The sequence below is a fragment of the Podarcis liolepis genome (genome assembly GCF_965112155.1).
Source record: "Podarcis liolepis genome assembly, chromosome: 10".
NCBI classification, from domain to species: Eukaryota; Metazoa; Chordata; class Lepidosauria; order Squamata; family Lacertidae; genus Podarcis; species Podarcis liolepis.
The window spans coordinates 40962307-40976091 of record NC_139562.1 but is presented as its reverse complement, the minus strand read 5'-3'; the positions used below and the strand labels follow the sequence as shown (position 1 = coordinate 40976091).

Below are 13785 nucleotides of genomic sequence, written 5' to 3'. Positions count from 1 at the left end.
TGAACTTTTTTGAAACCATGGTATTGTTCAGCTTTTTAGTTCCCATCCCATGGGGTTTCTGAGGGAAGACCTCCATCATACAACGCAATATAAGTTTCAATTGAAAGAAGAAAGCTTAAAAATAAAACCACACTGGTCATAAGCCTAGGAGAAATGTCAATGTAGTCATGCCCAAAGAGATGTCAACAGATGACCAAAGGAATATATCTGTGGTAGGAAAATGTCTAGCAAATGTGGCTTCTCCTTCTCCAGGGATATGAGAGAGCCAAACCTACTATAATTATTCTTGAAAAGCCTCTGTTTAAAGCAACCTATTTAGGCTAAAAAAACTGACAGTCTAATGACCCAGTTTTCACATCAACTTTTCATATGGCAAAGTAATTTACTCATCACCTCCATGTGCTAAACATTGTGCCCCTATGCACTGGAACTTCATTCGTTCACCACATCTAGCACAACTTTAGTTTACAGTGGATCTCCGTTATGTTGGCCACAATCCGGATGGCTGTTTCAGGTAGAGCCAAAGGCTTGTGCACATATCCTGAATTTAAGAGGATACCTGTGTGCGGTATCATAGAAAGCTTTTGAAACTTTTTAGTTCCTTGTTGTGTAATAGAGAACTGGAATGTGGCAATTGCTTTTAAAGCAACACAAGACCAAAGCCCTCCAGGGAAGCGAAACTGATCAACTTGTTATCTAGATCATGGTTGTGGTTAGTACAAATTTTTATTATGTTAGGCTGCATTGAAAGTAACCATGCACCTCATGAAAATTATATGGTAAAGTACCTTTGCAAGGGTTTGGCCTAATGAAGAATCAAAGATATTTCTGGAAATAGTTTGGAGATTTCTGTTTGGAGATAGAAGCTATCAAAACTATTTCCAGAAAATATGCCTCAATTTGGCTTCAAGGAACAATGTCTCCTGGGTTCTGAATAATGATATTCAGACATTTTAATGAATTCATTTTAGTACTCTGGCTTGGATATCTGTGGAAAGCTGATCTTATTGGCCTTTTTACAAATATAATATTTTTCACAGAGGATGCGGAGGAGACATGAAGTCACAACCAAGTATCAGCTTTGGAAGGCTGGATATTATACAGCAGTGCACTTTCCAGACCAGGAGATCACAATACTATGGGATAGGAAGACAACAATGCACATCAAAGTGGGGGTTCGATGGAAGGTGAATGGATATGAGATTGGGTGGCTTATATTTTGCAGCATCAGAGTTTTTATAGGAAACAATTTGTTAATTCAACAAATAGATTCTTGATTGATATAAATTGCACAGTAAGTCAGAGATAGAGCATCCTTTTCAGACCACGGGTGTATTCCCACTGGGGCAAACCTTTCAGGTACCACATGCCAATAGGGAGCAGAGCAGCAAGTATAACATTTATCTTTGCACAACAGGCTAGCACACTTACAGACCCCTCTCTGCCCCCTCACCAGGCAAACAAGAGGCACTGTCTGAGTTCAGGGACACATTCCATCCAGACAAAAGTGGGGTGAAGCAGGACTGGTGAGGGGTGTGGTCTGGGGAGAGGGAGGTGGCTAATGTGAGGGTGTGGCCTGTGGAGAATCTCATGGGTCACATAGAGCAGTGTTTCCCAACCGGTGTTCCGCGGCACACTAGTGTGCCGCGAGACGTTGCCTGGTGTGCCGTGGGAGGGAGGCGGGCGAGTCGGGCGGCGAGAGGCGGGGCGGCGGCGGCGAGGAGAGGCCGCCCAGCGCGGGGCTCTCACCGTCTGCCTGCCTGGCTGCCTGCGTGGCGCTGACGTCACGGGGCTGTAACGTGCCCCACATAGGCACACGCGGGGCGGCGAGCGAGCGAGCTCCCACATCCCATCGCCGCTCGCTTCGGCCGGCCTACTGGGCTGTCGCAGGTGGAAGGCCTGCGCATGCGCGAGGTTTTCGCGCCTTCGGGATTCCCTTCACGCCTTCCTCCTCCCGGGTCCTTGAGAGCGCGGGAAGCGGCAGCGTGAGACCGGCGTTGAGCCTGGTAGGTATTGCGCTTGCCAAGGCAGTCATTTGGGAAATGAAAACTTGCAAAGCAAGCAACCAGTTCAATCTGAAGTACGTGTATGCTTAATATCCTGTATCTGAAACCTGTTCTGCCCCCTCCCCCACACTTGGTGCCATTTTCATCTACACATGCAGCAGAGTAAGCTGACCCAGAATAGTACCAATTCAGATGGCAGATGGGAAAATGACAGTGCTGAATGCTTTCCCATGTAGAACAGTCCCTGCAAATAAAAACCTAGCATATTTGGAAGAGGGATGCTAGCCTAACCATTACCTTCTATGCTGTTACTATTTTTTTATTTTTTTTTACATAAGTAAAAAGTGACCTTTCCCCATCTGGCCTGGTGGTGTGCCTCGAGATTTTTTTCATGAAACAAGTGTGCCTTTGCCCAAAAAAGGTTGGGAAACACTGACATAGAGAGGTTGGAGGGACTTGTTTGGCCACAAAGCCTGAGATTCCCTGCCCTGTGGTAGGTCTATTTCAAGTTGCCAGCTATATTTCCTCACAATATAGTGATTGCTACTGACTTTTGTCAACATTTTCAGAGTGTTCTACATTAACAAGGGTTCCATAAGAAGGGGATGCTCTAGAGGTCCAGTGCTCTGGTTTCTGTAGACTCAAATGTGGTTCTATTTGTCAGAAAAGGTTGTGGAAGGATATGGGCTATGCTGTCTCATTGCAAATTGGGGAAAAGGACAGCTCCAGGTGTGTGTGTGTGTGTGTGTGTGTGAGAGAGAGAGAGAGAGAGAGAGAGAAAGAGAAAGAGAGAGAGAGAGAAAAAGAGAGAGAGAACTAAAGCGTCTCCTCCATTCTGACTGGGGCTGCTCAAAATCTCCCCCCATCCACTGCCAAAGATGAGCATACCATCCTGCTGTGAGGTGAAAAGCTGGGTCAGTAACTGGATGGAAGCTTGTCTTATTTACCGGTACCTCAGCAAAAGCAACTTCAAATATTTTCTACCGAGCATAGCATTTTTATTGAAGTGTGTTTCTATAATCAGTGCATAGAAGTCTTTAAAATGAAGACATATATTATGTCCTGAGATGGTGTTCAGTCAGGCTGTATGGAGAAACACAAATGTGTGTGTGTGTGTGTGTATTCATCTTGATACTGTATTTTGATTGATTTGACTATTTTGATTGAAAATAATCAATAAATATATCATCCTGTTTTAATTCTAGGGTAAACTGGCTGGTTTATGTGGCAATTTTGATAAATTCACTTCAAATGACCTGACTACATCCAGCAACATGGAAGTAAGAAATGCTCAAGTCTTTGGAGAGAGCTGGGAAATAGGACAGGTAAGCATGATATATCCATTCATTTTGAAAATAAACAGGCAACTGATGGTGAGGGTGTAAGAAATGTAGGAGCAGCATTACCATTAAACCAGCAACTAGTAGGCCATCAATTTGACAGGTTCTGGGTGTGGTAGCTCCCTGTCCTGTCGCCAACCATTTCTCATACTTCTGCACATTCACCTTATTTCCACTGTTCCACATGGTTGCCAATACGAAAGGAGATGCAATGCATCTTGGCCCCATGGAAGCTGATGGGACTGCAGCTTCCATTGAGGAAGGAATTTGTATATTCCAGCCACATCAGGAGGGCCCCAGGCTAACCACCCCTACTCTAGTACCTAGAAAGGCTTTTGTTTCATCGGCACAAGACAAAGAGGATGACAAGAGCATCACAGTGAAACCCGTTAAGAGTTTCTGTTTGTGTATATGGTACACAAAAGTGCTTACATTTACTGTGCTATAGGCCAAATAGCTTGTATGACAATGTTTAAAATTTATTTCCTGCTTTGTTCCCCCCCCCCCCCAGACTGTAGTCACGTAGCTCAATGTAACATCTCCTATTTTGCTGAAGCACAGCTGCTTGAGAGCATGCAGGCATTTCTTCCCCATGACTTCCCGCCTTTGCTGTTGCAATTCAAAAGTGCAATGACCTTGGCCCCCCCCTGCTCCTGTGCTGCCACATCAGATTACAAATGCTCTGACTAATTTTCCATCCTCTGCTTTTTCTCACCATCTTTACTGCTCCATCTGAGGGCTGCTTCATATAAGATTATTCCCTACATGAATGCCACTAATAGATTAAAAAAAAAAACACCCTGTGTATAATGCATGTACTTCGGCAACATCTGACAAATATGCACACGTCTGTTTTAATACATGACTAGAAGCAGCAATCTCCAGGGAAGGAGTTGCCTTCTGTATACCCAGGGAAATAAAACATAGACATCTGCAATACATCATGGTGTTTATATGGTATATACATAATAGGTGGTATTTTTACTCAGATTAGACCCATTGAAATTGATCAACATGTCTAAAGTAGTTCTGTTAATTTCAGTGGGTCTACTCTGAGTGAATGGCACCCAATATTTGTGTACAAAATTGTTTTGCGTGTGGCTCTTTGTATATGTTACCGATAACATCTCTCCCACTCTGCTCCCCGCCTTTCCTTAAAAAGCTTAGGAGAGTTGTTGTTTTCCACTAATGTTGATGGTTTTTGTGGTTTGTGTCCCTCTACTATCCCTGAATTAATTTATTTCTACTGTTGCTTCTTCATATAAACTTTTAAAATTAATTACAGTTGTTGTTAAAACCATCCATATTAACCCAAAAAAATCATATTCCAAAATGTTAAGCTGGCAGTTGCAATTAAATCCTTTTGTCACCTGCAGAATTCAAACTTATTCATTTAAAGTTATGGACTCTTTGTCCTTATTGCCAGAGCACTAAAGTTTAAACTAAATGGTACATTGGATAAACAATGCTCTGTTTATGATTTACAGATGGCTGCTGTGGAAACAGTGATGATGTGTGATAAAGAAAACATGTTGTTTGCCAAAAAGGATGGGGGGGGGGACATGAGGTTTTTTTAAAAAAACAAACAATAAAGAAGGATCCATTCTAGCTTAATATTTTCAGCTGTAAGGAAAGTGTGAGGTTTAGGAGAAAAGAGAACAAAAACATGGAATGCCAGGGTCTTATTTCAGAGACTGGGGGCAGATTGGTGGGCGTTTCTAAAGGGGTTTGCAGTGCAACAAATGTGTAATGTACCCAAAGTTATTAACAAGTGCTTGTGATTTCAGTGTGCTAGCCCAAATGAGACCATAAAACCATGTGAAGTACATCAGAGCAAGTTCCCTTATGCCAAAAAGGAATGTTCAGTTTTGTACAGTGATATTTTTGCCCCCTGTCGCAATGTGGTAAGTATATATTTCCTAAGCTATCTAGAAAGCACATCTTTGCTCTGGATCTCTGCTTGCCAAATGTAAGAGTTGCTGTGGCACTAACACCTGGCTCATAACAGGCTTAGTTATCCCTGCTGTTAGGCACCTGCTTCAGGCACCAGATGGCGAGGTGCGGAGGGTGATGATCAGTGTCAAGCAATCGTGCTACAGAGCTGTGTGTACCATGCATCCTGCAGTTGCTGCCCTCAGGTTAAGCAGAAGACACTGCCAGAGGTTGAAGTAAGATTCTGCTTCCAATCTGATTTGCTTCTGTATGGGGAGACTGTCTCAGGCAGCAAAGTTTGTTGGCTCAGTCCTGGTCCACAAGATGAGCAGCTGCTCATTTGAAGGGCAAGGGAGCCACCACACCACATAATGTCCCCGGGCTCTGTTCTAGGAATCTACTTAGCAGATGCTACAGGGGAACAAGCCATATCCTTCCAGTTTGGGCTTAGTAGTCCCCACCTGAAGTCTTTGAAACTTGTGGCCTTCTCCTTTCAAGAGCAGCATATCAAAAGCAGGGTAGCTCCAAAACATTTTATTGAAAAGATGTACAGTTCCAAGATATTTGTTGTTTGGGTTTGAAATGTTCCTGTCCTTTTCCTTTCTGGCCAGCAAGCTGCCATCTCACACTCCTTGTCTTATCACTACTGAATTGTACATACAATGTATTATTAGCAGGCTGCTATTGGCTCTTGTAATCTGTTGGTAGGTTCTGGTTTCTGTGTCTAGGATTGAATGAAGAAACTGACACAGGGAGATACCAAACTGCACCATGGAACATGGAACAAGGAGGCCTGTATTATCCAGGAAGCATACCTGGGGAAGTTACCAGAAGCCCATCACTAACCATCAGTTCCATTTTCCCACTGTTTACTTCCCAAGTTCACATCACGATTACCATTATGTTTCTGGAGCATTATTGTAGGCTGCCTTTAAAGGAGGGGGGATATACAAATGTACAAAATGAATAGTGTTCTGGCCTAACTGAAAAGATGACCCAGGAAATTGGGAAAGCACAACTCAAAGGTGATGGTGATATCATGCTAAGATGACAATAAGCAGATGGGATGAGCTGCTGGCTGGATTTGACAGGCATGTTAGTTTCAGCTGCATAGCCAATCAATACAGTAGATGGCAGCATTTGCTTTATAACTGAAGAGCATGGTCATTCTTTGCTTGGTAATAACATTTCTCTTTACAGACAGTCTAGCCCCCAAAAGTTACTTTAATTCAGTATGAGTTTATGCCATTATTATTGCTGTTCTTAATTGCACTGCTGCTACAACAGTGTTTGAACCACTTTTGGTAGTCAGATTTATTTTATCCACTTCTGGTTTCCATTTAATCTCAAAGCAAATGTCAAACTTCCACATGCATGCTTTGTTTCTCAAAAGTGCATCGTCAGCTAAGCTAGTTTTCTCATAGTTTTTCAGACTTCTAAATTTCATGTTTTCTACCCATTTTTGAGGACAAATGTTAGGTTGACAGGTCTATAATTTCCCAGGTCCTTAAAACAAAAACAAAAACTGGAGTTAGGTTTCCTGACTACCCATCTTCTAGTAAGGACGCCAATTTTAATAATAATGTGCACGTTTTCATTAAACAAGCAGGAATTTTGTATTTGAGTTTTTAAAAGAACTCCTGCTTTCCAACCCTGGATAAATGATTATTCTGAATTTGTCAGTTTAAAGCTGTACTCTTTGTCGCTTCTTTGTGAGACAGATCTCCTCCTTGAAAATAATAGTTCACCTGTGACTATTTGTTTAACATATTGTGCTGCGAAGGCTGAAGCAAAGGGTCAATCAGTTTTCTTGTTCTCATCGAGGAGTCCTTTGCATCTTTGTCATCTAACATCTTACTCTCTCTGGCTGGTTTTGTGCTCCTGGTGTCCTTAAATCAATGTTTGCTGCTTGTTTCTACACTTTCATCAATATGCCCATTAAATGGCTTCTTTACTTGTTTTATCCTTAGGTTTGTGAAAGTTGACTCCATTTAGAATGACCACCACTCTGTGGTGTACAATTTACCTGGGCCTCTTTCCATAATTGTTTTCAGTAACCTCTCACAACAATTTCATTTCAGCAGATCCCCTCATTTCCCTCCTCTGCTACTCTGAATCTGACTTTCTCCGTATTTTTCAGATTGATGTGACATCATTCGTCAAAAACTGCCATACAGATACTTGCAATTGTAATCTTGGCGGAGACTGTGAATGTCTGTGCACAAGTATTGCAGCTTATGCTCACAAATGCTGCCAGCAGGGTGCAGTAATTCACTGGCGATCTCCATCTCTCTGTCGTACGTATGTTTTGCTATTCATTATGCCATCAAGCATAATCTCTGGAAAGCAGATTATTCCATACTTTCTTTAACTGATTTCTAGTACAGCAATGTTTCCTGTGCAAATGCTGGTAACTAGTGGGTTGATACCAGATATGGTTGCACAGAAGTAATTCAAGGGTAAACAATAGCTATGCTCCCCTGTGCTGTTCTACACCAAACAAGCTTAAGGTCCATTAGTAGGAGAATGTAGAGTAGTTAAGCTTCCAAGACTCCAAGCACGTCCAAGTAAGATCCACCATGTGGCAGTTTGCCATTCTTAAAAAGAAGTAGTAATTCTGGTCTGAATTTTTACAGATGGACCTTATGTTAAAAGTTGTACCTTTTTACAACTATAAGCAATATTCAGTGTTGGGCATACTTGGAGTAGACCATTGATTTCAATTATAATACCAGATGAAATCCTACCTGAGTAACTATTTGTATATATTATCTGCCTGTGTATACATTATGTTACTTTTGTATTCTACTCTTCTTAAGCTAGCAATTTATTAGTTGACTGCTGCTGCAAAAAAACCAATAATCAGTGAATGTACAAACACATTTTTAAGGTTTTTTGTTGTTGTTCTGCAGTGCAGAAAAAACATATCTCAGAAACTGCAGTTAAGGTTAGGTCTTCAAAAGAGTGACACTAATTTCTTTACTAATAATAAAATCAAAGGAAAATGCAGGTTATAAGTAAAAGAACAGAAGACTGAGTTTTGTGAATCAGAATTTAGTGCTTGGCTATGTGACCTTGTCTTGTTGTTACTGGCAATCACAAATTCTCTAATTCTCTGAGTTGTTATGCATGTCATTAAATGGTATGCCTGTTCCTTCTTTCAGCTTATGACTGTGATTATTACAACCAAGGTACGTAGCATTTCTGTGAGCTTTAAAAATAAATAATAGTAATATATTGGATATATAGATTCTCCCAAAACACTGCTGTAGTAGTGATGGTAGTTCCAAGTATTTATAGACTAGTTTTCACCATACATGGTCACAAGAAGGTTTACACAACCATCAATAAAAAGAAACATCAGTGTTTTGAGTTGCTTGTTTCTCTTGCTATCATTTAACATCTGACTGTCATTTTTCTTCCTCCAGGACTTGGGGAAGGACCATTTATTTTAGCCAGCTATGGTCAGAATGACACTGTTATAGGAGTCAATGTCACCAGCAAAAATATCTTTCCTTTGCCAAGAAGCAGTGTCAGTGGGAATGTGTATTTTAATTTTATGCTAACTCCAGGACTTTTCAAAGATAAAATACTATGTGAGTCCTATCTTCAGTATTTCATGTAATTAAATCTCAAGTTTTCAGAGTTGAAAAAATGTTAATCTTTATGTATCAGAGAATACTTTTTCATTATCTTTTACAAAATCTATTTGTGATAGACATGAAGACAAGAGTTGTAAGAGAAACAAAGGCTTTAGTATTTTTAATCATTAATATTTTTGTTTTATTTATTTTTACTTTATCAGTGTACAAGTCCTTTCTCCCTTGATTTAGGAGAAATGCTTGATAGCATCTTAAAGTTAACCGGAAACATCTCAGCTTAGTTCTTTTTTTAAAAAAAGTAGTCTAAAATAGTAATGGTAAAGAGACCCCTGACCATTAGATCTAGTCGTGACCGACTCTGGGGTTGCGGCGCTCATCTCGCTTTATTGGCTGAGGGAGCCGGCGTACAGCTTCTGGGTCATGTGCCCAGCATGACTAAGCTGCTTCTGGCAAACCAGAGTAGCGCACGGAAACGCTGTTTACCTTCCCACTGGAGCGGTACCTATTTATCTACTTGCACTTTGACGTGCTTTCAAACTGCTAGGTTGGCAGGAGTAGGGACCGAGCAATGGGAGCTCACCCCGTTGCAGGGATTCGAACCGCCAACCTTCTGATCGGCAAGTCCTAAGCTCTGTAGTTTAACCCAGAGCGCCACCCGCGTCTAAAATAAATGCCTACAATTATCATTTTACTTTCATCCTTGAATTTCTAGACTGAGTTGCCCTGAAACATTCAGATGCAGCCATACATTTCAGAAAATATTACTTCTTATAGGTTCCTTGCTGTAGTTCTGTAGGATAAACACCCAGAGTTATTAATGGACTCTTATTTTATATTAATCAGATTCAAAGTATCAGGCTACAAACCTATGCGCATTTTCCTGGGAATAGGCACCAGTGAATACCATGGAGTTCAATAAGCCTATCTTTTAAGTAGACATGTATAAGATTTCACTTGATGTTCAGCCATAGTTAATGTAGGCCAAGAACAGGAATAATCACTATGAAAAGAAGCCATTTTAAAATACCGTTAGCAGAATTTTAATGTAACCTTGCCAGGACTAGTTTGCCACTGAACAGATTTTTAACGGAAGTATCACCATATGAACCATTTGATTTTGGTGGTGAAATCTTATTAATATATTGCTGTGGATTTAATTTGTGGCAGCTCCATCTCTGGTTTCTCTTGAGTCTGCTGAAAGGCCAAACTACTTTCTATATGTCCATGATGATGAAAGCATATCCTTAGAACAGTGGGAGGCAAGTTCCTTGTTTCGTAGAAGAGCAACTTTTTTCCATCATCAAGGCCTTTGGATCCCAGGCTACAGTGCATTCGAACTACATAGCAAGAAAGGTTTCTTTATCATACTCAGAGCATCTTCTGTGAAAGTATCAAAGTTTGATGATTCTGAAGAATTCAAACGTTCAAGCAGTTTCAACATAGAGGGTGAGTGGTACATGTTCCTGGGAGCAATGTGTGTGTGTCAGGCGTCAGGGAATCCGATCCCCCCCATGGTAGGCTGCCAGGAATAGATAGACAAGGAAGGCTCTTACCAATGTATTTTATTGAATATCCACAGAGAGAGGCTTAGGAATGCTGCCTTTTGGAGTAATGATGTTGCTCTGAGTAATCTCCACCTCTCTTCTCTCCTCAATCGTCAACAGCACCACCCTCCTTATGGTGGCTGCTTAGGGTCATTTGTCTCTGAGCCCTTTGCTCTCCTACTTTCAATGCTTGCCGGGTTCTGGGAGAATGGGGATCTGGAATGCTTTCTAGTGATAACGTGTCAGCCAGCTGCTCAGGCTCTGCCTCCCCCTCCTCTTCTCCCATTATTTCCCAACTTTGCCCCTCATCTACCTCTGAGCTGTGACCTCATCAAACTACTGTTGTAAATCTATACTGTCTTCCTCTTCTCTGGAAAGTTCAGACTGGGGAGGCAGTCTCCACCATTCCTCCTCTGTCCAGTCCCTGACAGTGTGGAATGCTGCAGATATATCATTTTCAAGATTTATAATAGCAGCAGTTACATTGTAACTTCAGAATGGACAAATCAGTCAATCTGCAGCCAGCCTCAGTTTTTATGTGTTCATTTGCAAACCCATTCCATTGTGCTTCCATATGTGTGATTTTAACTTGTTAAGAAAGCACGACAACCACTTTATTTTTTAAACACCTTTTGGTAGATTTTGCTTAGCTGAGAATTGTATTGAGCTGAGAATTGCAATTGTATTGCAAAATTCAGACGTGTGTGAAAACTGAACCATAACTCTACACAGGGGTCCACGAATCAGGTCACCCTGAAAGAAACCCTAAAGTATCCTCATTTTGCTGTTACCAGCTTAAGAATTAGGATGAACTTCTTCCATGCAAAGAGATCTCCAGACAGCCTTCATTTATACACAACTGGTGTCAAGATTTCAGATTTTCCCCCAGGCATTTGCTGGTCTTTGTGTCTGCATTGATTTTATGCTGCCTCTTTTGTGCTACGACCTCTGCTTTCGTGCTGTTGTTTTATGTTCTACTTTTAATTAGTGTTGTCATGATTTTCACATATATTATCTTAAGGGTTATTAAGCTGGAAAGACAATTTATAGATTAGATAGATATTCTACTGCACCTATTGTATGGAAATACTCAGCAGTGATCCTAATTTTTCCTCTTATTTGTATCCCACCTTTCAAGTCACAAATCCTTCCAAGGTGACTTACAAGTAACAAAAATACATAACTAGCATCACTGTATTAAAAATTTAACAATTCATTGGGATCCGTCTCACAGGGCAATTTGTTGTTGAATGCCCAGCCTTTGCCTCCCTTCCTCTGTCTTACTCCCTTGACCCAACTTTCCTGTCACACATGTTTCTTCAGTGTTCAAATGGTGAAGGAGAAGAAAAGACTGTCTCAAATGATATGCAATAGAAACAGGCAGATATTAATAATATAACAGTTATCTGTTTCTGTTGTATCACTCAGTGTAGGCACAATCTGTCTCCAGAAGAAGAAGAAAACCAACACGTACAAAGAGGGTGGCGGCACTGGGAATATGTACTCCATTGTCCTCCATAGAGTGGACTCCACCTTCAGTTTCCTTGTGGGTGTTCAGATATAGTTAATGTTTACACCCATGTGCCCAATCTGATGCGTTTGTTGTTTCTCAGAACTCCATACAGCAGTACCTTATAGGAGGATGTGTGAATGGAGATATGAACCTTGTACAAGTCCTTGTGTTAAAACATGCAGTGACCCTGAAGGAGTAGCATGTAAATTTCTTCCACCGTGAGTATAATTAATATTTCATGTAATAATTAACATACTAATCTTGGGATATTATTTTCTACCATGTTGCCACATTTGCCTGTTTGACCAATTACGGCTCATTAAGTTCCGTATTCAGAAAAATATATCTTTCTGAGTAGCATCCTTGGGAATTAAGTAACATTTGAAGAGGACTTGAGTTCTGCTTACATTAGAAACTTGCTTATGTTTTCCACCAGTGTGTTTTTTGAAGTTCCTAGAAATTGTCAGACAATATCTTCCATTGTCATCAGCAAAGGATGCCTTGTTCAGAGCTGAAGTATAGAATTCAAGTATTGAAACAGAGACTAGTTTTCAACCATTTTCATTTTGAGTCATGCATTTTGTATTATATGGAGCACCCGTGCAAACTTTAAGCTTCTTACCTTTTTGAAATGACTACAAAAGAATTATTGTGTTGTTGTTGTTTTCCTTGAACCTTTTAGGGTTGAAGGATGCTTACCATACTGTCCCAAAGATATGATTCTTGATGAAGTCACACTTAAATGTGTTTATCCAGAAGACTGTAAGTGTCTCCTATATCTTTTGAGTAGATTGTTAGAATACTGTAGTATGTAATGTTTATCACCAATATAATCCAACATACAAGCTATTTTGATATAAAGTTAGTCTTTGCATCAATAACTTTAAAGGTGTTATATTATACTACAGTAAATTTAAAGGTATAAGTCACTTAGTGCAGCCTATGAAAAATACATTTTTACTGATATATATCTGAAAGTTTAAAATAAGCAAATATACCAATAGCAAACTCAGTTTTCTGAGTGTTGCTTCTCATGTAGCCAAAATGGCTTGTCCATGAACAGGAGGGAGGGTTCAGTCCACTAGGGGAAACTAGGGAAAATTTTGCATAAGCCCCACGAACATCTTTGTGGTGATGGGGGAACCCTATGGAGGCAAAAATCCTCAAACAGCTCAATGCAGACTAAGTGTGCTGAGTAGACATGGACTGCTGACTGTCTTTTGGAAGGTGGGGGATGGAATAGGCATGGATGTTTGGCTGGAATAATGAACATGAGCACGGCACCATCCTGGTTACATTTTATTGCAGGCCCCACTTGTTTTTATTAATATATTTCTGGAGAAGCAATCCTATGCAGCGTTGCCTCAGGAGCAGGACCCACTAAACTGACTGGGATTTCTTGGCAAACATATAAGATTGGACTATTAATTGTAGAAGTGAAAGATCACCTCTTATATGTGAATAAGTAACAGTAAAGCTGATTGTGTATGTGTGTGTATTGGCTGCATATTTTTAAAAAAATGTTTATGAAATGCTTTGTTCTCGAACGAAACTGTGGGATGCAACTCTTTAAATAGACCTCATTGTTTCTTGTACAATAATTTTTTTAAGCAAAGCAGCAAAATCTACTACAGTGGTGCCTCGCAAGACGAAATTAATCCGTTCCGCGAGTCTCTTCGTCTTGCGGTTTTTTCGTCTTGCGAAGCACGGCTATTAGCGGCTTAGCAGCTTAGCGGCTATTAACGGCTTAGCGGCTTAGCGGCTATTAATGGCTTAGCGGCTTAGCGGCTTTAAGAAAAAGGAAACAAACTCGCAAGAACTCGCAAGACGTTTCGTCTTGCGAAGCAA

General features: G+C 40.7%; 1 protein-coding gene across 1 annotated transcript in view; it reads left to right on the top strand.

The window, feature by feature from the left end:
- The window catches only part of OTOGL (otogelin like), a gene marked incomplete at its 5' end in the record, with an annotated part of 85864 nt that overhangs the window by 46812 nt on the left and 25267 nt on the right, over nt 1-13785 (top strand). Inside the window, 9 exons of the mRNA XM_083464307.1 lie at nt 1041-1187; nt 3212-3331; nt 5134-5250; nt 7419-7575; nt 8443-8469; nt 8707-8874; nt 10048-10326; nt 12038-12155; nt 12620-12699. Of these exons, the coding sequence (XP_083320433.1) occupies nt 1041-1187; nt 3212-3331; nt 5134-5250; nt 7419-7575; nt 8443-8469; nt 8707-8874; nt 10048-10326; nt 12038-12155; nt 12620-12699 (1213 nt within the window). The remainder of the gene's footprint in view (nt 1-1040; nt 1188-3211; nt 3332-5133; nt 5251-7418; nt 7576-8442; nt 8470-8706; nt 8875-10047; nt 10327-12037; nt 12156-12619; nt 12700-13785) is intronic.